The sequence below is a fragment of the Podarcis melisellensis genome (assembly GCF_964234715.1).
Source record: "Podarcis melisellensis genome assembly, chromosome: 7".
NCBI classification, from domain to species: Eukaryota; Metazoa; Chordata; class Lepidosauria; order Squamata; family Lacertidae; genus Podarcis; species Podarcis melisellensis.
In genome coordinates, this window is record NC_138539.1 from 36628613 (window position 1) to 36653111 (window position 24499).

General features: G+C 41.1%; 1 protein-coding gene across 2 annotated transcripts in view; it reads left to right on the plus strand.

Annotated features, from left to right (window-relative positions):
- NSMAF (neutral sphingomyelinase activation associated factor) overlaps window positions 1-23988 on the plus strand; it is a 37999-nt gene extending 14011 nt beyond the window's left edge. The window contains exons 7-31 of one of the 2 annotated variants that reach the window (XM_081917519.1): window positions 806-877; window positions 1965-2012; window positions 2105-2157; window positions 2836-2965; window positions 4854-4925; window positions 5507-5615; window positions 7110-7286; window positions 8521-8600; window positions 9204-9294; window positions 9382-9445; window positions 10006-10057; window positions 11469-11589; window positions 12300-12431; window positions 12765-12807; window positions 14644-14807; window positions 15437-15545; window positions 16088-16152; window positions 17460-17527; window positions 18811-18878; window positions 19128-19251; window positions 20251-20331; window positions 21328-21478; window positions 22482-22584; window positions 23092-23201; window positions 23641-23988. In XM_081917519.1, coding sequence (XP_081773645.1) covers window positions 806-877; window positions 1965-2012; window positions 2105-2157; window positions 2836-2965; window positions 4854-4925; window positions 5507-5615; window positions 7110-7286; window positions 8521-8600; window positions 9204-9294; window positions 9382-9445; window positions 10006-10057; window positions 11469-11589; window positions 12300-12431; window positions 12765-12807; window positions 14644-14807; window positions 15437-15545; window positions 16088-16152; window positions 17460-17527; window positions 18811-18878; window positions 19128-19251; window positions 20251-20331; window positions 21328-21478; window positions 22482-22584; window positions 23092-23201; window positions 23641-23735 — 2382 coding nt within the window. In that variant the 3' untranslated portion in view covers window positions 23736-23988. The remainder of the gene's footprint in view (window positions 1-805; window positions 878-1964; window positions 2013-2104; window positions 2158-2835; window positions 2966-4853; window positions 4926-5506; window positions 5616-7109; window positions 7287-8520; window positions 8601-9203; window positions 9295-9381; window positions 9446-10005; window positions 10058-11468; window positions 11590-12299; window positions 12432-12764; window positions 12808-14643; window positions 14808-15436; window positions 15546-16087; window positions 16153-17459; window positions 17528-18810; window positions 18879-19127; window positions 19252-20250; window positions 20332-21327; window positions 21479-22481; window positions 22585-23091; window positions 23202-23640) is intronic. The other variant, XM_081917520.1, reaches the window with a different exon arrangement.
- The last annotated feature ends 511 nt before the right edge of the window (window positions 23989-24499 follow it).

The following is a 24499-nucleotide window of genomic DNA, read 5'->3' on the forward strand; positions in this document are numbered from 1 at the left end:
TGCCCACCCAACCTCTCCTTAAAAACTTGTTAGAACCAGTTGTAAGGACAGTTCATGTTACCCACAAGGTGATATTTGTTACTTCTCCATTCTGTCTATTATTGCATGAAGTGCAAAAGCTGAAATATGAGTCCCTTGTACATCTTCTCATCCGGAAACTTCCATTCTCTGACATTTGAGTGGTATAGTCAGCTTCATGTCAGGTTACTTGCAAAGGGGTATTTATGCGTATGACATCATACGCAACCTCGTGAAAACTCTTGCTTTGCAGTTCATATCCTAATGTGAACAGCCTGAAAATCCTCAGAAGAGAGCAGCCCCATAGCTTGCAAATGCAGCGGGTAGCATCACTGCTGTGCAGGTGTAACAAGTGCACAGACTGGAGGACAAGCATGTTTTTCTAAAAAGAATATACAGACTCAGACCGTTGGTCCATTTAGCTCAGTGTTGTCTATGCAGAGATGGCCATGCTGGTGCCTTCTAGACATAATGGGCTCAAACTCCCATTGTTCCCACTGGCATGGCCTGTGGTCAGGGGTGATGGAAATTGTAGTCCAGCAGCCTCTGGAGTGCACTGTGGTGGTTATCCCTGCTCTATCTGGAGTGTCAGCATCTCTCTGACATTTCAGGCAGGAGTCTTTGCAGATTCCTGGGACCTTTTGCATAAAGAGCATGTGTTGGACCACTGAGCTGTAGTCCTTGCCTATTTTAACAGTTGTTTTTCTTTAAAAGTGTGGTAAATGGGTGTTTCCCCCCCCCCCCTGGGTTTCAATGTAATTTTTAATGGTTCACTTTTCTTTGTTAGGGTAAAACTGAATACCTGTTTCAACTGGACGTTGCTGGGAAAGTTGACGATGTTCTGCATACCCTTCACCAGGTGAGAATGCAATTTGACATGATGGCAAATGGCAATTGTGCATTGTTTTTGCACCTACAAAGGAGCATAAAATCCCCTTTGTAGTATAAAAAAAATTGAGCAGATAGCTCATACAGGTGCAAATAGTTCCTCCTCGGACAGGTTTGATCTTGTCCATAACCGAATCTTGAACTACAAGCTTTCCTGGTCCAGGAAATGGCCACTCAGTTGGTATATGGCACTTCTCGCCACTGAGGCTACCTAGGCCTCCAGTGACAGAGCTAGTTATCTCCAGACTGCAAACCTCCAAGGAGGGTGGGTCCCCATCCAGAATAGGCAGTTGACCAATTTCTTGGAAATAGGGACCACTCAGCCTCAGTACCTCATTCTTGCCAGGATTCAATCTCAGATTGTTTTCCTCGTCCATCTCACCACTGCATCCAAGATGCGTCCAAGCACTGGCCCATGGACTAGACCAGGGGTGTCCAATAGGTCAATCGTGATCTACTGGTAGATCCCTGGGAGGTTTTGGTAGATCGCGGTAGATCGCTGACTCCCTTTCCTTAGCGGTGGTAAAATAGAATCCGGCCATGCCCTGTCCTCTATTGTTGCACGATCTCCAGAATGGAAGACGGAGTTTTCTTAGGCTGATTGTTTCCTTAGCGATCTTTCGGTGAGCAACTTTTCCCCTTTCTCACTAATAAAGCTCTGCAACTTCGCCCTGAACCCCTAAAAAACCAGGACTTTCCTCCCTAAAAAAAGCTGAACAACTTTGACCTGGACTGTGAGTAGATTGCAGTCTCTTAGGAGTTGGCCGTCTCTGGACTAGACAATGTCTCCTGATTCAGATGTTAAAGAGAAATAAAGCTGAGTGTTAGAAGCATTGCCCTCAAACCTATAATGAGCGCTCCCAGAAGATTCATATAGGTATTAAATAGTGACTTGTGGTTGTGGAGGCAGCTGTGCCACAAACACATGCCTGGAAGTGGAAATGAATCTGGTGCAGAATGCTTTTCTACAGGCCTAACCTATCCCTGGGGACTTCAGGTGCATTAGATATATGTAAAGAAACTCTTACTTTAATCTTCTTGCTTTTATTTTTAAACAGCTGTACAGGGCATCTCACCTGGACAAACTGGGGGACCAGGCTGCTATGGTAAATATATACTATGGATGTTGTATTAGTGGAAACTAATGTCTTAAGTTCATGTCCAAAATGTAATGTATTGTTTCCTTTTTCCAAATTAGATAACTGCTATATTGCAGTCACGTTTGGCCAGGACACCATTTGATAAGAACAGGTATGCTTCTTAATATAAATAATTCACATCATAAAAATTCCTTGCTTTTGAATTTCATTTCCTGTTTTTAGAAACCATCTGCATAGGATGATGTAAGGCAAATAGTGTGCTAGCAGCAGGAGTCATCTGCTTCCTTTAATGCTTCCCTAACCAGTTACACACTAGGCCAGGATTCCTCAACCTCTCCCTCCAGATGTTTTGAGACTACAATTCCCATCATCCCTGACCACTGGTCCTGCTAGCTAGGGATCATGGGAGTTGTAGGCCAAAAACATCTGGAGGAAGCCTGGCCTAGGAGTTCCCCTGTTCCCCTTCCCTCTGTCAAGTTCTACGCATTTCATATGAATGCTAGAGTAAAATAATTCAGTTATTGAGACCAGAGAAAATGTCCAAATATGCCTAAATGTGAAAAATGTGGGGCATCCTTGTTCCTTTGTTTTATTCTGAAAACAGAAAAAAAATTCTATAAATTCTGCAATGCATTATGTGCTGAGGAGTCTTCAGGTTATTGCAGATTATAAAGGTGACGTAAAGAGAATTATTATTTGTTAATAGAAATTCGAAAATAGAAGTGAACTTTGTCTTTTAAAAAACACATTAAGAGGTGTGAGATAACGCAGCTAACTTTAAGCAGGTGCCTGCATTGAACAAAATAATTGTAGTTTGTTCCTCTTCTAGATTTCAAAATGTTTCTGAAACGTTGCATATGGAATGCAAAGCTGAAATGGTCACTCCGTTGGTGACTAATCCAGGACTTGTATGCATCACTGATGCAAACTTGTATTTCCAGCCTCTTAATGGCTACCCTGTAAGTAAACTGCACTAAAAATTTCCATCCTGCTGTTCTTTGAACCATGAGCAAATAACTGTCTAAAGTGTCTCAAAGTGCTTATGTGAGGTTTTCCTATGAGCCACACAAGTGAGCATCAGGGGCAGCCTTGATGGATCTCTAGCTTGAGTCTGTGGAAGTTTCCAAATTCTCAGTTCTGTTTCTCCATAATTCATAATTCACATGCCAGGGCTAAGTTTCTCCAATGAAAGCTGTCACTGTGCCCATTTTGAATTTCCAGTTGGAGAATCATACCAGTCATTATATTTCAGGTAGAACAAGCGTGGGGACCCTCTGAGCCTCCAGATATTGTTGAACTATGCCTCACATGCATGATTGTTGGCCATGCTGGCTGGCATTGATGGGAGCGAGTTCAACATCTGGAGTCTCAAAGGTTCTCCACTATGGAGGCAAATAGTGCTCTGCCACTCACTGGTGGCTTACTGAAGTTCATCCCTTCTTGTCTCTCCTCCACCCTTTGAATATTTTTGTAGTGTGTAGAGGTGGGGAATCCTAAACCCCTGGCTTCTATTTGAGCTCTGAGTTGGGTTACTACCAGTTGAAGTTAGGATATAGATTTCAGGTTCCACTTAGAAATGTCACATTTTCAGATGCTTCATCTAGTGAACATTACCTTCAACTTTTTGTCTGTTGTTGATATTCACTGATTCAACCAGAATGTTAAAGAAGTTGAGACTGTTAGCAAACTATAAATACTACAATTCCTCATAAATGAGGCGCACTGTGCAGTCTTGTTTCTTCGTTTTCAAATCAGTATGTGTAGTGAGCTGTCGCTTATGCCATTGGGTGTTTCATATATTACAGTCAGATTTGGAGTCCGTGTAAAATGGTGGAAAAGGATTCTTAATCCTTAGTCACAAGTTTGATTTCCACAGCCAACAAACAGCTTATCCATCAAACTATTTCAAGTTGGCCTTTCTTGGAATGCATATAGGTAACCTAGGTAATTAATTACAAATGCAACTCCTTTGCAACTAATAGGCTTTGATTTTGATTTGATTTTTAAATTCACTATTTATTTTTTGCATGTAAAATTGGCTCTGGATAACAATGGAATATAGAGGGAAATTCCCAATCCTGTAAAATGGAGAAGGTTTACCTAAGCCCTCAGAAGCAGCCCTCAAGGCCTCTCTGCCAGGCCTCTGGGACTTCCCAGACCACAACCACTTCCTTTCTTCCCGGGCCACAGCCCTTACCAGTTCTGCTTTGCAGCCTCCTTGGGTGTTTTTGCCTGTCTCAAATGAGTCCTTACATAGTATTTTCTTGCTTGAATTGGCTAGCTCAATTGGTTAGAGCATGGTGCTGATAACACCAAGGTTTTGTTTCAATCCCTATACGGGACAGCTGCGTATTCTTACATTACATAGATGATCCTCAGGGTACCTTCCAGCTCTCTATTCTATAATTAAGGAAGAAGAAGAGTTTGGATTTGATATCCCGCTTTATCACTACCCTAAGGAGTCTCAAAGCGGCTAACATTCTCCTTTCCCTTCCTCCCCCACAACAAACACTCTGTGAGGTGAGTGGGGCTGAGAGACTTCAGAGAAGTGTGACTGGCCCAAGGGCACCCAGCAGCTGCATGTGGAGGAGCGGAGACGCGAACCCGGTTCCCCAGATTACAGATCTACTGCTCTTAACCACTACACCTCACTGGCTCTCTAGGAACTAGATTACACAGTACAAAGCCCGAATTCACATTTGTTGCTCTGCCTAGTTTTGCCTCAGGCCCCACCCACCAATGCTATGTGGCCCCCAGAAGCTTGAATGGTGGAAAGGCAGCCCCGCCACTACTATAAACAAAATTGGGAGTATTATATATATTTTTGTTCTGTGCATTTCGTTACAGAAGCCGGTGGTTCAGGTGATGCTGCATAGTGTCAGACGTATCTATAAAAGAAGGCACGGTCTATTGCCGTTGGTAAGATTAAATTTTGCTCTTGTCCCTTGGTCGCACAAATGTGCTTCGTTGTTTAAACTTGCATCTTGACATTCCAAGAAGAACAGTTTTTGTGCCATTCCCTCAAACTGTGGCTCTAGTTTGATATTCATGTTGGCTTATCTGTGTCAACCGTATGATTGGGGAATAAAGGTACCTGGTTACAGTGCAGTTGCTCAGTAGGTTATGGCATGGCAAGTCCTATCATGGATTAAAACACGTCATATCATGTTGCAATGTTCATATCTGTCTTGCACATTTCTATAAAACCTATGATAGCTCTTGTGAACAAATGTGTTGAGCAGAGAAAATTTGACAGAAAAAATTGAAAGTAGCAACAATTGCCCTTCTAGTAAAAGCATAGTAGGTTTAGAACTATGTTATATGCTGTACCTTTCATTGGTGTATAGAGAATAGCTTGTATTCCTCTGACAAACAACTTCTAATATGAGGACAACAACAAAAATACCAGAGGCTTTGTTTCACCTGAACTATACTAGTATCCTGAATTATAAAGCTGCCTGATGAACTTTTTCACTTCTGTCTCTCTCCAATTTTGAAAGGGTCTCGAAGTATTTTGCACCGAGAACAATCTGTGTTCGGACATCTATTTGAAGTTCTACAACACTCAGGACAGAGACAATGCCTATTTCTTCATGGCAACATATTTAGGTATAAACAACTGTTTTCTTTGGCAAATTGGGATATGTGAGATACAGTTTGTCTCGTGTTTTTTGTTTTTGTTTTGGTATAGATTTAAACTTGAGGGGAAGTTAAGTGTGTATTATTATTTTGGAATGAATGTGAAGTTGGAATGAAATTAACGCTAACAAGTTGAATTAGAAGTTGCTTTTGACTTTGTGGAGATCTAGAACTGAAAATTCTGAGTACCACCTTAAAGCAGTAATGTGTAGGATGAGTAGTAGAAAGCAACTGGACATTTGCAGCTGGTCAAATGCTGCCTTAAGTTGCAGGGCAAGTGACAGTAATGTGGGTTTCATAGAGAATTTTGCATTTGATTTTTTTTTTAATGCAGGTTAGGGTAGTATGCATCAGAAAAAATTCCAATGCAAAGCGATTTTCCCCCAGTGTATATTACCTAAGAGAATGATCAAAATTAGTATGTTTATTTTACTTGCATTTAGTAAACAAAGCTAAAAACTTTGATAATGAGAAGCCTACCTAATATTTATTTGCAGTTGGCATGCATTGTTATCCATGAACATATGAAAGTGGAAAAAATCCCTTACTCATCACTGACAATCCTGTTCCTACATACACACACTCCTAACTTGTATTGTCCTGCAAGAGTGCTGCCCTGGGCTTCTGTTCCCTGTTGTAGCCTTTTATCCCCCTCTCTTCCATCCTTAAGCATTGCCATCTCAGCCTATCTGTGTCTCCTTTATTTAGTTCCCATTAAATGCTACTTTGTGAAGCCCTTGCAGAAAAAATTAAGGGAGTGGAATCCCTGTCTGACAATATATTGTTCTCACTGTCATGGTTCCTTTCTTCCCTGCCCCCACGTTATCCTTCCCATTTCATAACTGGGCGCACATGCTATAGAAGGACCAGGAAAGACTTGTTAGTGAATTTGAGGTAGATTGTTTAATCTGCTCATCTTGGTGGTCAGTGAACAGTTTATCTGAAGTATATCTGAAGGAGCATTCCCCCCCCCCATCGTTCTACCTGGACACTGAGGTCCAGCACCGAGGGCCTTCTGGCGGTTCCCTCACTGCGAGAAGCCAAGTTACAGGGAACCAGGGTGGTAGTGGCACCCACCCTGTGGAACGCCCTCCCACCAGATGTCAAAGAGAACAACTACCAGATTTTTAGAAGGCATCTGAAGGCAGCCCTGTTTAGGGAAGCTTTTAATGTTTGATGTATTACGGTATTTTAATATTTTGTTGGAAGCCACCCAGAGTGGCTGGGGAAGCCCAGCCAGATGGGCGGGGTATAAATAATAAATTGTTGTTTTTGTTGTTATTTGTCAGGCCAATGGTCTGCCTTGCCTCATGAGTGATGACTGAAAGCCCTAGATGCCTTGAAGGATAAGTGTAGAGAAAACTAATAGTGCACCCGTTATGCCCGTTAGGTATGCAATGCTTCCAGAAGAGTCGTTTCAAATGGCCTTTATCTCTCCTCTGCTCTCTGTTGTCTGGTGTCTAGAGAATCATGTTACAGAGCACACAGCAGAGAGTTACATGTTACAATGGCAACGAGGGCATATTTCCAACTACCAGTACCTCCTTCACCTCAACAATCTGGCTGATCGGAGCTGCAATGACCTCTCCCAGTATCCCGTGTTTCCATGGATCATAGCTGATTATTCTAGTTCAGAATTGGGTAAGAACCTGTGTAGAAGAACAAGAGCAAGGAATTGCTACTTTCTATTTTAAGTGTGAATGTCATGGGATAGTGCAGAGCATGCTTCTTGTAAATTCTGATTCTTAGGTTGCCAGAGGCTGCTTCTTATTCCAGCCTCTTCGTTGCATTGCATTTGTCTGTCTGTGATGTCAGTGGTGCATAGCACTCAGTTAAGTAGTTGCTCGGCATTCAGTGGTTTAGTGAACTTCATATAAGGAATATGCAGGTTGTGTCATGAAAATTTAAAACTGAATCAGCGAAAAGGTGAGGGTCAAATGCTAATGATCATAGTACATGGAGCTAAGCAGAATTTGAGTAATCCAATAAACATTGCTGCATAGCCTCTGTTCATTCAGCAAGGCTTGCACAAAATCCAGTGGAGTTTGAGATCATTATCAACAGTTTGGGGATACCTGTGTTTAGAACTTTCAAAGCATGTATGTTAAGCTAGATCTGCCTTTGCCTCAATTTGCTTCTCTCAGGAAGAGTAAAACAACAACTGTCAAACCATTTTGGAGAACTATTAACTTGATTGATATAAATGCTGTTTTGAGATATTGAAGGAAGCATAACAGAGTTTACAATTTCACAGACAGGCTACCATTCAGAACTAAAATGGCTCCAAAAGTAAAATGGGTGCCTTAATACTCTGCCTTCCTGATTCGGTAAACTTGAGGCAAACACAGATGTACGCATGCATAGCCAAACCACTGAGCGCAAGTTTAGCAAAAAGCAAAAGTATGGGGATCTCCTATGTTCACTAAATGGAGTGTGCTGTGGATGAAAGTGGAATCTGCCCTCTTTTTCCTGCCCCCTCCCTTTATCTTCAGGTACTCTGCTGCTTCAGTCTTTCCTCTCTCTAGACTGGCTCTGATTCCAGGAGTCCATCAACTTGGTGGGGTGGAGAGTCTTCAAAAGCAGAGAAAGTGCACTCCATTTTGTGGTATAAGTGGATCCTTATTCTTGGTTCATAGCCAAACTAATGAGTGAATGTTAGTGATGACATGTGTGTCTTATTTTGTCCCAATTCCTGCAAAATGAAACTTGCAGTTGTGGTTTTAAAAAATTAAGGGCTAATATGAGAAAGTTGGCAGTTGGATAAGATTTGCCATGGTAGTACTTTTCCAAATGCACTGGAAAGGAGAAAAAAAAATCACTGGCCGTTGCTGTTTAGTTGTTGCAGAAGATTAATTCTTTTGAACTCTTTTTGTAGACTTGACAAAGCCAGAAACCTTTCGGGACCTCAGTAAGCCAGTAGGTGCACTAAATAAAGAAAGGCTTGAAAGACTGTTGGTATGTATTTGTTTTCTGTGATTTTTTACACTTCGTATTTTTTTTAAAAAACACAGTTGATCTAGTGCATTTCTAAATATGGACAGTTATGTTATAATGGATGAGAAATATTTCATGTTTCAGTAAAGTTCAGTGTATTTCCTATTGAACTGCAACTTAGTATATAGAATTATTTGGCTCTGACCCTTCCCTTCCCTACCCAAAGCAGTTAAGCCACCTGTTCCTATCAAACTGCATGATCTGAACAGCATTAAGTGTTTGCCCAATGTTGACATGCTTTGATATTTGCACAAAGAGTGGCAGGATCCACAGAGGCAGCAGATCCGGCCTCCAAGGATGCATCATCCACTGCTGCTCCCTCAGTGGCAATAACTTCAACATGTTCCTTGGAGGCTGGATTTGCTCACCTCCCACCCCTGTTTCCAGTGTAGAGCTTCACATACACCCCTCATACTTCTTCCCTGGCTGGGGACGGCACCATTTTGTGGCTCACCTCAGGCGCCAAATTGTATTGGGCCAGATCTGATTCCCAGCCTCTTAACAAACCACCAAAGGAAATTGTCACTGAGCAATTTTTCTCCCTCTCTCTTTCTCCGCTGATAGATACGTTATCGGGAAATGCCAGAACCAAAGTTTATGTATGGGAGCCACTACTCGTCCCCAGGTTACGTTCTGTTTTATCTTGTCAGAGTTGGTAAGTCACCTGCCAAGGTTCTCCTGAGTTTGTGGTCGTCAAGCTTGACTCAACTGGTGTGAAATCTGAGCTGTCTTGCTTCCACAGCACCAGAATACATGCTTTGCTTACAAAATGGAAAGTTCGATCATCCTGACAGAATGTTCAACAGGTTTGTTTCTTGTATTTTAATGGCATTGCTGTGTTTTTGTTGAGTATCTAAGTTAGTACATATCAGGAGGGGTAGAATAGCACGGGGTGAACAATGCCTCATTTACATGCAGAAGGTCTTGTTTCAGTCCTCAGCATCTTGAGATAGAAAAGGGAAAGACCCTTGTCTGAATATGCCAGGAAACTACAGCCTGTCAGTGTGGACAAGTACTAAACTGGATGAGACAGTGGCCTCACTCTGTATCAGGGAGCCTTCTGTTTCCAAAGTTCCTAAGTATTACTTGGAGGTTGAGGAGCTTATTTTAGTTTCTGTTATGATCTACCCTAATGGAATTATTGTAATCCTTTTATGTATCGGTGTTGTTTTTTGTGTGCTGATACAGCATTTGATATATTGTTTTATTTGTGTTTTGATTTTGTAGACTAAATTTTTGCATGGCTCCTAAAAGATTAGGTGACATAAAATAAATAAACAACCTATTTTGGTACCAAAATCTTGTTCTGAAATAAGACATATATGAAACTTTATTTTTGTTTTATTCTCCTGCTATTCATATCCAGTATTGCAGAAACCTGGAAGAACTGTTTAGATGGAGCAACAGACTTCAAAGAGGTAAAGAGCATCCAATACTTCCGTTTATGTTAACTTGCTTCCATTCTTCCTCTGAGAGCCAGTGTGGTGTAATGGTTAAGAGCGGTAGTCTCGTAATCTGGGGAACCGGGTTCGCGTCTCTGCTCCTCCACGTTCAGCTGCTGGGTGACCTTGGGCCAGTCACACTTCTCTGAAGTCTCTCAGCCGCATTCACCTCACAGAGTGTTTGTTGTGGGGGAGGAAGGGAAAGGAGAATGTTAGCTGCTTTGAGACTCCTTAAAGGGAGTGAAAGGCGGGATATCAAATCCAAATTATTCTTCTTCTCCTCTTGCCTACTGAGAGTTTGCAGCATTCCATTTTTAAAAGTACAGAATGCAGAAACAATTTACAATAAATCAGTTCAGGGCCTTATCAGAACCATTGGGATGGGGCCACAGCTCAATGGTAGAACGCATGCTTTGAATGCAGAAGGTCCCATGTTGAATCCCAGCATTTCTGGTTATAAGAATCAGATTATATGGGACCTCTTCATGACTGATCTGTAGTCAGACAATAATACTGAATTACATGGAAACGTGTCCCAATTTGGCAGAACGCAGCTGCTTAAACTTGAAACCTGGCAGAGCACCTTCATGATCTCAGTGATGTCTTCTGACATATTATGTGTAGGCTGCTGTTTATGATAAGCCTTCTAGACGACTTTAATCTAGTAGATTCTAGTAGGTTCACTGGCAAAACCATGCAGGCCACCTGGATTCTATTTTTAGGTCTGAATGCACTTCCAGGATCTAGGTTAGGAGCCTGCTTATGACCAGGTACGCCTGGAGTGCAAACCAGCAGCAATATAAGGGCATCTTGGCATCAATTTGTCCTCTGCAATTTGTAGCAGTACATACCTGTATTGTGGCATTGAATTATACTTTTCCCTACTGGCCAGTGAACTATAGTGGGAAACTTGTGCAATGTGTCATCAATAAGTGTTCCTAAATATTGCAGAGAAGACGAGAAGAACTTGCCAGGGATGCAGTCTTTGGCAGCATTGTCATATTTTGCCCACAATCTGCAGTTCCAGTCCATGTTTATAAGGCGACCTTTATGCTGAATGGGACCCAATTAGGTTCTGGATAGTGGCCAGTGCTCATGCTTGTTTCCTCTTAAGTGGTGGTCTGTACTTGGCAAGGGAGCTGAGTCATCCAGTTCTGCTTGATGCGAAGGTTTTCTGTTTCGTTTTTCAAATCAAAACCCAGAGCAGCGAACATAAGTCAAGCTGTGAGATACCTTTTGAAACACCGAAGTCTGTTGTGTGGTCACATCCAATATGAAAATTTCCCCCCCTGTGTGCTAAGTTTGGAAACACTGATTATAGTTTTTAAGTACTGCAGCAGCAGTAATAATAACACAATCTTGTTCCACACTTTTTATTTATTTTTAGTTGATTCCTGAGTTCTATGAAAATGATTCCAGTTTCCTACTGAATAGTCTGAAATTGGACTTGGGGAAGACGCAAGGAGGAAAGATTGTGGACAATGTAGAACTTCCCCCTTGGGCATCGGGTAAATAGAATTTTGGAAGCACTTAACAATCTGCTTTGGAGATCTGCTTTCATTCATCTCAAGAGCTTGGGAAATAGTCGGTGTATTTGTACCATTCCTTCTCCCATGTATCCAGAGTAGTTCTTTTCATTATTTAAATACGATGGGTGAAATCCGGTTTGTGCCTTTGCACTCACAGAAGGATCTTTTGATCTAGGTGATGACTTCAGTAACAGCAGAAAAGAGGCAGTTTTTGCCAGTTCCCTCTCCCACCTGCAACCATCAGGGTGGAAGGTGACATGGAGGGGGGAAGACGATGGGCAAATTGGCCGGAATCCCCTCCCTCCAGGTATCCACTGGATCAAAAAACGGAATCAAATGAAACTTGGCATGATAAAAGTTTGTAATTTTGTCAGGACAAGTTATTCGTTGTTTACTGTTGCAACAATTGTTTTCTCAAAATTTATCTTCTGTACCATGAAAATAAATAAAAGCATTTTTAAAAATCCTTCTGTTACTGCAAGGCCACCAAAAGGATTCCACTGGGTATGTTTAATAAAAAGTTGTTGTATCCTGAAAAATGATTCTTCGAAACATGTCCGAAGTGCTGATTAGTATTATCACCCAACGCTTCTAGTGAGTTCTTTCTTTTTAAAAAAAAGCTGAGAGGGAAGAGGGAGTGGGGGTTTTATTCTCACTTAACAAGGAAACATTGGCACCATCTCTTTCAGATGCTGATGATTTTCTCCAGAAGAGCCAAGACGCTTTAGAAAGCCAGTATGTGTCAGAACATCTCCATGAATGGATTGACTTAGTGTTTGGCTACAAACAGAAGGGAAACGAGGCCATTGCAGCTCAGAACGGTGATTCCCCTCTACCCCACTTTTATAAAAAGAAAATGCAAATGGATACTTTAAACTGTTAAACTCTCTGGTGGTAATATCAGGGGTTTTCATGAAGGAACACGGTGTGCAGAGCATATCAGTTAGGAAATTCTTCTATGTACGCTGTAAATTATAGCCATGATAAAGTCAGATGTGCGAATTTTTTAAAAAATAAAGTTAGTTGAAATTTACTATGTATAAGGTGACAGGGTTGTGAGAATGACAGAGTGTTGTAGTATTGTTTTGTTGAACCAACAGTCCTGTAATCAGAAACATTTTCACTTTGTGTGTCTGCTCTCTGCTTCTTTTTAGTATTTCATCCATTAACCTATGAAGGAGGAGTAGACTTGAACAGGTAAATGAGTTAACAGTAAAGGACTGGGTGGGCAGATTACCTCCAACTTTAATTAAAAATATTATGTTCTCTTCCAACATAAAATGTTTTCATACCAGTTTTCTTTGTGGTGAGCTTTTTGTATGTATCTTGATGGAATGGGGCTGTTTGTTGCTGGATTCTTTAAAAAGTCAGGCATATGTGCTAATAGCAACCTTTTCTGGGAGTAGCCAAAACAGCACCATCCATGCATAAAAGGAAGGTGTTAGCAGACTTGGGAAATCTTCAGGGTTTGTAGAAGTTAAGCAAACAAACCAATTCCTGGGAAACCCCACCGAATAGTCCAGTGAGGATGCTCATTGGCCACAGAAAGCTGATGGACTGTCAGAGACTGTCAGAGTGTATGTGTGTACAAAATCTAGAAGGGAATATCATGGAAGAAGGCATAGCTAGCTCGCTTGAAGAGGCACTCTGCACTGCAACATTGCGTTGCAGGTCCCACTTTGTTGGTGAGGTGCCCTTTACCACAGAGCTGGCGGCATCTAAACTGCAGGCACTGCAGATAGGGAAAAATAATTTCTCATAACTTACAAAGAAAAGTTGAAAAGCTGCAAGTTTCCTGCTTCTACAGTAAGAAACACATGGAAACTGCAGCTTTCTTGGCTGGCTAAACTGGCCAGAAATGAGCACTGGGCCTGCACCCCTTGCCATCCTTGTATCCACTTGCACACTGTCCTCAGCATGGAGATGCTGATTTGTTTCAACCGGAGGGGCGGCGCTGTGGTCTAAACCAGGGGTCTGCAACCTTTTTCTGGGCCCAGTCCACCGTCCCTCAGACCATGTGGCGGGCTGACTATATTTTTTGGGGGGAATATGAATAAATTCCAATGTCCCACAAATAACCCAGAGATGCATTTTAAATAAAAGGACACATTCTACTCATGTAAAAACACACTGATTCCCGGACCGTCCATAGGCCGGATTGAGAAGGTGATTGAGCCGCATCTGGCCCACGAGCCTTAGGTTGCCTACCCCTGGTCTAAACCACTGAGCCTCTTGGATTTGTTGATTTGAATCCGCACAACTGGGTGAGCTCCTGTTGCTCTGCCCCAGCTTCTGGCAACCTAGCAGTTCAAAAGCATACCAGTGCAAGTAGATAAATAGGGAGCACTGTGGTGAGAAGGTAAACAGTGTTTCCGTGTGCTCTCGCACTCATCACGGTCCTCTGTGCCAGTAGCAGTTTAGTCATGCTAGCCACATGGCCCGGAAAGCTGTCTGTGTACAAACGCCGGCTCCCTCAGCCTGAAAAGCAAGATGAGCACGGCATCCCATAGTCACCTTTGACTGGACTTAATCGTTCAGGGGTCCTTTATCTTTTACCGTCTTAACCTCCCAGGAACCTCTATTTTGAACACCCAGGAACTCCACACTGAAGCTAGTGTACATAAGCTGGTAATGCAAAAATGCTTATGAAAATGGGAACATTGTACCCTATCAGCTCATTACAAGCATAATTTCTTTCTCTAAGGCCTTACAATGTACTCATGATAAAGTAGTTTTGCCAGCTATTTTGAACAATTGTCTTGTGGCTTCCATTTTTGTTCTGTAAGGTCCATAAATCTGATGTGCATGTCAGCAGGAACGATGCTTACTGCATACATGCATGACATATTTGGGGAGTTAATATAAAATCCATTTGCATACACAAGTAAGAGAAAAAGCAGTTCTGGTTAATGTATACCTGTCGTTGTCATAACATATAAACTGGAGTTATAGATACTTCCTGTTCTTGATGGATTAATGTGTGGTATAACCAAATTTGATATCCATATGTTTCTCTTCTCTTTTTCCATGAAGTATTATGGACCCAAATGAGCGAGTAGCACTGTTGACACAAATCCTAGAGTTTGGACAGACTCCAAAACAGTTATTTACAATCCCTCATCCTCGGAGGATTATCCCGAAGTTCAAAAGTTTTCCTCGAGCATCCAGTCACGATTTTTCGATGCCTGAGTCTCCAGGTAAATTTGGTGGGGCTACAGATATTGCTGTTAGAATGATAGAATTGCAGAGTTGGAAGGGGCCCTGGGGGTCTATGTACTGTATTTGATAATGCAGCTGACTTCAGTTGTGTTTCTTTGTCCATCAAGTTCAATATAAAGATTTAGGTCAGACGCTCTGAAAAATAGTGGTGTATCAGTTTGCAAAAGTCCCTTCCAGCAGTCAGAGTGGGAAAGAGGCTTTTGCATGCTGTTATTATTGCCTAGGAAATTGCAATTCGGGGGGAAGTGGGTATGTAGAGATAAATTGGCCCTTCCTTGGAAGGAAAAAAACCACAGTTTCTTAATTTGATGCCTCAAGTTTCAGCCTACTTTTTAAGCTTTGGTGCTCTTTTGGCACTTTAACTTAGTGTGGCCTTTCGTTGTTTCAACCATATCTCACACCACACACTCCACATTGGTTAAACTGGTAGGGTATCATAAAGTGCTCTTTAGGAGGCAACGTAGAGACAGAAGGGAATGTGAAAGAGGCTGAATAAACTGTAGTTGGCTTACTATATGAAATCTGTAATATATCTCTTCCCTGCTACTGTATTTGTTTTTTTTGGGGGGGGGTGCATTATTAGTTGACATATTTTATTGTCTGTTAGTTTCTCCAGGTGAAGAATCTTTTGAAGATCTAACAGAAGAAAGTATAACGCTTGCTTGGAACCACATGACCAGATTAAAGATAGATGGGCAACACAAGATTCACAGAGGGTAAACTTTGTAGCATACAGCATACAGAGGAGGGGTCTAGAATGAGACAGTAAAACCCTTTGAACCTTGTAGAACATGGTCAGCCTAGTCAATGGGAAGAAAAACGCAATATTTTGAGGGAGGGAGATTTTGCTTTGTTGGAGCAGGGGTCAAATATGTGGATGTGCAATGCAAGGATTAGGCTAAATGACATGATTGTCCTTAATGATATCAGTTGGGGTTTTTTTATTTACTGCATATTTTTATCCTGACTTCTTATAAAATATTCAGAGCAGCAAATAAATATACAGAAACTAAAGTGCTTAAATCAAATATTAAAAAACGATACTCACTTACAAGATTGAAAATAATACAAAAGCAGCAGCTGTCAAATATCCATTTCAAAAGGCAATGCCTATTTGGAAAGAGAAGCCTTATGGGCATCAGCGCATTAGACCCAGGCAGTTTAAGACTTTAAAAGCCCAAACCCAGCATATTAAATGAGCCTGGAAACAAATGTGTAGCCAGATATTAATTACAGTTCCTTGCTATGTTTTGAACAGGGCAATCACTGGAATTGCTGTGCCTCACAGTTCCAACCAGTCTTCTATTTTCACTACATCTCAAGGTGAGTCATGTTGTTTGGCTGGCTGCTGTCAAGCCTCAGTAATATGAACATTATTCAGTGACACTGTGTAGCCCCTTTCCAATGGTCAGCATAGAATTCCTCTTTGAATAGACTCAGCAGAGACCTATGATCTGTAAAAGCAGTATTTGTGGGTTTTCCCCACACTATATTCCTAGAAGCCTTGGGTCAGAGTTGTAGGTTGTGTGCAGACAAAGCACAGGGTATGTATGGTATGCATTCAGAAGCTGACTTTCTTTTTTTTAAATCAGCTTTTGATGTTTTTCTTAAAAAAGTATCCCACATCATGTTTTTATCTCTGATTACTATGACAGAGTTCACAGTTCACATCAATGCTTACTGACATTTCATAAGCTAGGGAAGCTCTACAAAGCAACGTTTTCAAAGGTTGGCAATTGAATTTTAGTATCCCACATTGTTTATTGCCTCTCCCCATGATGGGAGAAAAAAATACAGCATAAATTATGCAGAACAGGATAATCTATGCAGGATGATCTATACTAATAGCAAAATCAATCTGAGTGCTGATATTTATGTAGCTAAAAAGAAAGTGTCTTTTCTGTTCTGAGGAGAACTGGCCAGGAAAGGACACTGTTAGCAGCACATCCCTTCCACAGCAGCTTCTCCTTGCTCTGGGCAGCCTCTCCACCTGTAGAGGTGCTTTGAAAGCTCAGACAGCTGGCCTGATCTGTGGCTCAGAGTCACAGTCGAGAGAGAGAACATGTGGGGGACAATCCAGAGGACAGAAATTTTTTTGCCCCTGTGGGGAGGGGACCCGTGTTTATACTCAGGCTGGGCAAAATATCCTCCCCATTGCAGCACCATTCAGCCCCACAAAAGTGGAGCTTAATGGTGATTCTCAGGGAGAGGTGCAAATGCGATAACTTTTTGGTGGGAGATGGACTTACCATTGAAGACAGGGTGGCCAAAGTTTGTTTTTCTAGGTTTTCTCTAATAGGGGGGGAAAGTTTTGCTAGTGGCGGTTTGGCTGCCCGCAGCACTCTGCTGCTGTTCTTCTGGTAACTGGGGACAGATTGCCTCAGGGGAACCATGATATATTCCTTGTGCAAGAAATAAAAGCATAGTGCAAAGATTAATTTTGCATGTGGCAGCAGTTCCACGTGAAGTCTCAGTGTGTGTGGCCTCACACATGGCTCATTCTCGCTCTGCATAGAAGTATACTCCAGCAGTTTGCAGATGGGATCTTTGTATCTTGTTGATTTGATAAAACAATTTGGAAATCACTGATATGGTGCTGCTTTCCATTCTTCTCTCAAAATCTGCATTAGATTCAACCCTGAAGATGTTTTCTGCTGAATCAAAAATGCTACAGCGGAGTATATCCTTTTCAAACATGGTGAGTGCTTCCAGGCTTGTATAATCTTACAGCTGATCTTGCGGAATGTCTCCATAATTTAATACAATGTTTTCCACCACCTCCCCCTGGGTAACTACTGTAGCTTACCAGTTTAATTCTAGCAGGTATGCTGTAATTGAACTTTTTCGCTGCTCAGATGTCTAGAGAGCTACTTCCAACTCTTAATAGACATTGTGTAGTAAACCATAACTCACAAGTGAACATCACACAGACATATGTGCCTCTCACCTTGTGTTGTCCCCCAGTTGACAATCTGCTCCATCTAGGCAGGAGGAAAAAACTGAGTAGAGCAAGCTGACCTCCCACAAATCATTGTTCCTGCCTACAGCAGGGCACGTGATTGGAATAGAACCCAACCCAGTTAACCCCTTGCCAACCTACGGAAATTTACCACAGTTGCAGTCCATCTTGCAGCTTCCCCAGTCCATTTGCAGGTTCCTTCCGTGCTCTGGCAGCAGCTCATAACAACCAGATAATGTTAAGACTCCTGACTCTCATCAGCCCCAGGCAGCATGACAAGAGATCTGGAAAGAGAGGGAGCTGGGAGTCCAACAAGAGTGAGGTCATAGGCTCCCATAGCATCTTCTGGATGTTGAACACTGAAGCTGTACCATTTGATACGGAAGCGATGGGAAGGCGATAGTGGCAGGGTGCAGTGTTGGGGGATGGGGAGTGACTGGCAAGTACTTCATTCGGATATACCAGCTGGAGTTGTTGCAGTAGAGTCTCTGAGAGCAGAAGCTGGTGTGTGTGTATGTTAGTGTGATTCTGGGGAAAGGAGGCACCTCCCTCTTTTCTCCACCCTGGATGAATCAGTGGATGGGCAATCTCTGTTAATGACCATTATCTTTTTAACCTGGAGACAGAAGAGCATCACTCAGGAGTCCAATATAGTGGGGGTAGGAAAGGGAGAGGCTTGTAAGAATATGTGTGCTGTACCTCTATGTGCAGCCCCGGACCCACCAACATGCATGTGCAACAGAGCTTAAAATGCTTTCCACCCCTTCTGTAGCTCCATTACCTTAGAGCTTCATCTCTGCACACAAACAAATTGTGTTATAAGCTTCTAGTAATAGATATTTGTTCAAATGTGTTTATTTTCTCTTCTTTTTCGCAATAGCAAAATTGGTTTGTGCCGCTGCACAATCAGATCTTGAGCCCCTAGGATACAGATGGTGCTTGCGATGAGACGGGCTCGTAATGTACTAATGTGTTCTTGCAAGTCTATCATTAAATTGAACATTGTCATCTTTTTGTCATAGGCTCTGTCATCTTGTTTAATCCTACCGGGCGATACTACTGTCGTATGTTCTTCATGGGACAACAATATGTATGTAATTTTACCTTGTACCGAATTGTATATAATACCAGTTAGTAGCTTTTATATAAAAGAGCTAAAAATGAATATATTTCACCTGCTAAATGCCTTACTGGGGAGGTAAGGCCTTTTTTATATTGGAAGCACTTTTTCAAAGTTGGAAACGTGGACTGATTAAAATAATAAATGAAATGAATAAAAATTTGTGCTCTGAAATATAACTATTTAAAATATTTATATCTATTTTATTATTTCTGTTAGCTATTTCTATTCAATAGCTTTTGCAAGGAGGCAGGATACATTAATGGGACACGATGATGCTGTCAGCAAGATCTGTTGGCACAATGATCGTTTATATTCTGCATCTTGGGATTCAACTGTAAAAGTACGTAGAGTTCTCCACTTGATATGAATTTGTTGTGATGAAAGCTTTTACTCATTTGAGCAAGGATTGCCATTGTATCCTAGATTTGTCAGAAACGGCTCTGGTTGTCCATGTAAATCACCTGTTTGTGGTGGCAGGACTGACTGTTCCAACTATTAGGAAGTAGTGAGAGAAGCATGGGGTAAGAAATACAGTAGGATCACCATTGTAGGGTGACGAATTGCCTGAATCCCTAGATTCAAAGCATTGGCCTAAACATTTTAAAATAATCTCTATGTGGTGGTTATTTCCTGTAGTGCCTGTTGGGTAGTTCATCCATGAATTTCCCCCATTTTTTCCATGCTGCTGTTGCTGAGAATTTAAAACAGGACCGGGCAGCCTCCAGATGCTGCTGTTATAGAATCATAGACGAAGAGACCCAAGGTCTCTAGTCATCTGGTCCAACCCCCTGCTATGCAGGAATCTCAGCTAAAGCATCCATGACAGATGGCCATCCAACCTCTGCTAAAAAACCTCCCAAGGAAAAAAAGTCCACAACCTCCCACCATGGAACAGCTCTTATTGTCAGAAAGTTCCCACTGATGTTTAGTTGGAATCTCCTTTCTTGTAACTTGAAGCCATTGGTTTGAGTCCTACCCTCCAGAGCAGGAGAGAACAAGCTTGCTCCATCTTCCGTGTGACAGCCCCTTAGGAGATTTGATAGCCATCTTCAAATATCTATCAGTCTCCTCTTACCCAGGCCAAACATATGCAACTCCCCCAACTGTAAGGCTTGGTTTGCATCACACCGTTGACTCATGTTGTTGGCTTAATCTGCCATTATCCTTGACAACTGGCAGTGCTGGCTGATGCCGATGGAAGTTGGGAGTCCAGCAACATCTGGAAAGCCACAAGCTCTCCATCCCAAAAATTACAAATTAGCTCTTACTTTTAGGTTACTTAAATTGTCATAACTGGCCAAAGGAGAAGCTTACGTCAGTTCAAATATTTGTGTTCTAGGTGTGGCAGTGCATTCCTGCAGACTTGCTGGGCACCAAGAAGCGGTTTGAATTGCTTGCTGAATTGGAACATGATGTTAGTGTGAGTATTAAGATACTTGTGTGCACATATATTTTGTTTCAATTCAAACTTCAGCAAAACAAATTTTGGGGGTGGGGCGGGAGGGAAGTTTGTGTGAAGGCTTATTTTAAAGATGTATTGCCATTTGCCTGAAAGGTCAGAATTGGTAACAGCAATATGCAAATATAATGTGATGTTTTCTTCATATTCCAGTGATTATTTAGACATAGGTTTGAGAAACCACGGGAAGTAGGAAGAGGGGCACATGCATACACACATATATGAGAAACCTTTTTCCTGTTTTTAAATGAAAACTTGATTTCAGTTTTCCACTTGTAGAAAATGGTCTGTGTTTGATTATCTTTACATACTACCATCTATATATCTGCTGCTTTACGTAGAATGAGACAACAGGTTCTTATGGGTTTACAATCTCAGTTTCAAAAAGCAATATGAAAGCCACTCCTCTTGATGATTTCAGCATAGGTATGTTGGCAGTGTCTGTATATTTGGACTTGTTTAATACATAAAACAAGTGTATCTAGATTAGATTAACCCAGCAATGTATCTTCATGAAGAAAAACTAATGTATATTTTTTAAAATCATTTACATGTTGAGCTTAAATTTTGAAAATGCAGTTATCTGCATCTTAACAAATTATGCCTGTATTCCTGGAATATAGATCTGTAACACTAGGAGAATTCAGTAATAGTTCCCCGAAGCATTGCCAAAAAGGACCATGTAGAAGATTTGTTTATTTGACTTGTTAGCATCTCACTAAGCAGCTTACAAAAAATTAAGAATCAAAGGATAAAAACAAAAAAATACATTACAATAAAGCCATTACATTGACTGTTTATAAGACCATAGGATCCAGGCCACTGTGCATATTGCCTTGAATGTTTAAGTGCTCTAGTCATGACTGGCTGCCTTTTAGATGCTTGCTTACTTGCCTTTCTTGCTTCATGGTGCTTGTTACTTCTTTAATCATCTCATACATATGCCTAATTACCTAGGTAAATACAATCAACTTGAATGCTGCATATACCCTGCTGGCATCAGGAACAAAAGAAGGATCCATTAGTATCTGGGATGTTACTACTGCTTCTATCTTGCATCAACTTCCATGCCATTCAGGGACTGTCTCGGATGCTGCTTTTAGTCCTGGTATGTTATGTGTTAATGTCTTCTAAAATATATACATTGTGAAGAGAAAAATACTTCAGTCTGCTGCGAGATAATTCAGAGACATTTGTATTGAATTGATATATCCAGTGTGACCATAGGCATGTTTACTCAGAAGCAAGCTCCAGTGTTTTCGGTTGGGCTTACTCCTACGTAAAGTGTGTGTAGGATTGCAACCAACTTGCTCCCCTCTGATAAGGGCTTTGTAATTTTAGTGTGTATCCACCCTCACTCTGCAGTCATACAAAAGACCGGAAATGAAGTAACCCATGAAAATTGGGAGTAGCTTGCCTACCAAAACATCCTAATGTTGGCCTGAAACAAAAAAGCCATCCAAATAATTTTGTTTGCTTAAAGAAACCTTTCTGCCAAGTCATGTAGAGATGTTTTGGTAAAGCAAGCCACCAGCTAAGTTGGATTTATAAGCACCCATCCAGTTGCCTATGGTAGTTTAAAAATAAAAATAAAACACTGCTAGTTTAGATTATTTTTAAGAGGAATTGTGCTGATGCCTAGGAGATGGTTTGTTCTTTACTCAAACAAGTAATTGATAAAGCTGCCTATTTTAAAACTACACACAAAGGGTATTCATACATAACATTGAGCAAGTGCAGTGTTAGTGAAACTGTAAACACAATACTGGAACTGTACACTCAGCTATTACCATGTAATGTTAAAGTGTAGAGTCTGTTTTATTGTGTACAACCATTGAGCTGTACAAATTAGTGTACACTCATATAAACAGTTGTTCATGTGTCAAGACAGCTTGTATCTGTGTTCAGTGTCCTATGTGAACAAGCCTCCTGTTGCACCACGTGACTTGAGTTTTGGCACTGCAGCCTTTATGGTGCCATGCAATGGGATTTGCTCACTAGTAGCTATCCATAGAACTTAATGAGACCTGTTTTAAATATGCATGGGAATGGACTGAATGTATTTTGTGGGGTTGATTTAAATAATCCAGAGCAATTACCTTGTTTCACAGATAGCCGGCACCTACTAAGCACAGGAGAAGATGGCTACTTTAAAGTGACAGATGTGCAAACTGGAATGATCATCTCTTCCATGCGCTCGGAGGAACCCCAAAGGTAAGTTTTGGAATGCACTGCTGTTTCATATAGGGATTTGCAGTAGAATCATGGATAGCCATCAACATGCATGCCCTCCAGATTCTGTGCGACTTCCATCAGTCTTGGGCAGCATGGCCAATAGACAAGGATGGTAGGAGCTGTAATCCAGCAGGCATTAGTTCTTTGTTCCTGAGTTAGATCAAGTTATTCCAATGACCTCCATCAGTATTGGTGTGTTTAGATAGTGAAAAACATCACTTTATGCAAAGGTGTGCACGCACATGGATACTTACATAAGAATGTATTTTGTGTGTAGCATTTGCTCAAAGGGTTTAATGTATATGTCCAGTATGGTTTCAGATTGGATGGGAAACTGTGTGTTGAGATTCCTACATTGCAGGGGATTAACTAGATGTCTTCTAGAACTTGGGCACACAGCACCTGCTTGGCTAAAAATGAGGCTGAGGGTTGGTTTTAAGTAGCATTGTCTGACTCACTTGTGATCTAACAACTTGCTTTTTGCAGATGTTTCAAATGGGATGGCAACACCATCTTATCAGGAAGTCAGTCAGGAGAATTGTTGGTTTGGGATATTGTTGGAGGGAAGATAGTAGAAAGAATCGCAGGACATTCTGGTATGTGTGAAATTCTCAACTTTTAAAAATCTGCAAGTATACTTTGAAATCTTTTAAGTAGTGGGATATTAATATTATTGATCCTGGTTAGGTGTGTTTGAATGTATCATACCCTGGGGCTCTGTTTTATACCTTAGAACTTAATGTGAAGTATTTTCCATTGTACAGCCGGAGAAACTAAAGGCCAGAATTCATCAAAATATGGATGTATAGCTGTGGCCCTAGAATCTGAAATGGCACCTGAAAGTTGGTTGCAATGATGATCTCTGGCTCAGGGCCTATAATATATATATGCACAACAGTAGTGTGGAGTGCAGCTCTAGATGATTATGGGCAAATCTAGCAATGCATTAACCAAATAAGACCAAGATTTAAAGATAAGGATAATAATAAATGATAAGTGAAACAAGTATCTGATGTACACCTGTCTCTTTCCTAGGTACTGTAACATGTATGTGGATGAATGAACGATGCAGCAGCATAATCACAGGAGGGGAAGACAGACAAATCATGTTCTGGAAACAGCAATACTAAATAGTGCCTTCTCACTCAAACACATATGGATATTTTAAAGTGAACTTTTTAAAGGACCTTCTTCGCAAGTAGCAATGCCTGCTGAAGTTCAAAGAGCTGAGATTGGGTCTAGCTCCACTGTCTAGTTGAAAACTGCAATTACAATGCTGAACTACAGTATGCACTTGTATTTCCTTATGAATGTTATTATTGCCTGTAATGCTTGTCAAATAAAGACTTATTTTTCAGTAACCAAAGTGGTTCTAACTTGCAACCACAGTAATCTACTTAACATTATTTGTCTATATTTTTCCACAAAATGGAGATAAACCTCAGGCCTTAGCCAAAATACAAGTGTATCCTATCTCTGAATTTAATCCTGATCATTACAAACATATCTTTACTAGTATCCTTGCAGCTAGATACAGCATGGACCACTGTCTTGCCTGCTCTAATGCTCCTTTTAAAGCATCAGGATTCAGTTATGTAGAGAAGTACTTTTTAATAGGAACATAGCAGCATTCATTACCTGTAAAAATGGGGGTTAAGGCCTTTGTGTTTATACAATCCCACCTTCCAAAACTCCTCACCAGCAGACTGAAATGGCTATGTAAACAACTGCAACCACTGTAGAAAGCTTTAAAGTCTTGAGCAGCAGCCTTCAAAGAAAATGTCAGTTGCCAAATAGCTGTACACAAACTAATAAAATTCAGAAAGGCAAGAAATTAAGGTAGCACTCTTTCAAAAGTAAAATGAATTATGTTACTGTACATACTGTTCCAAGC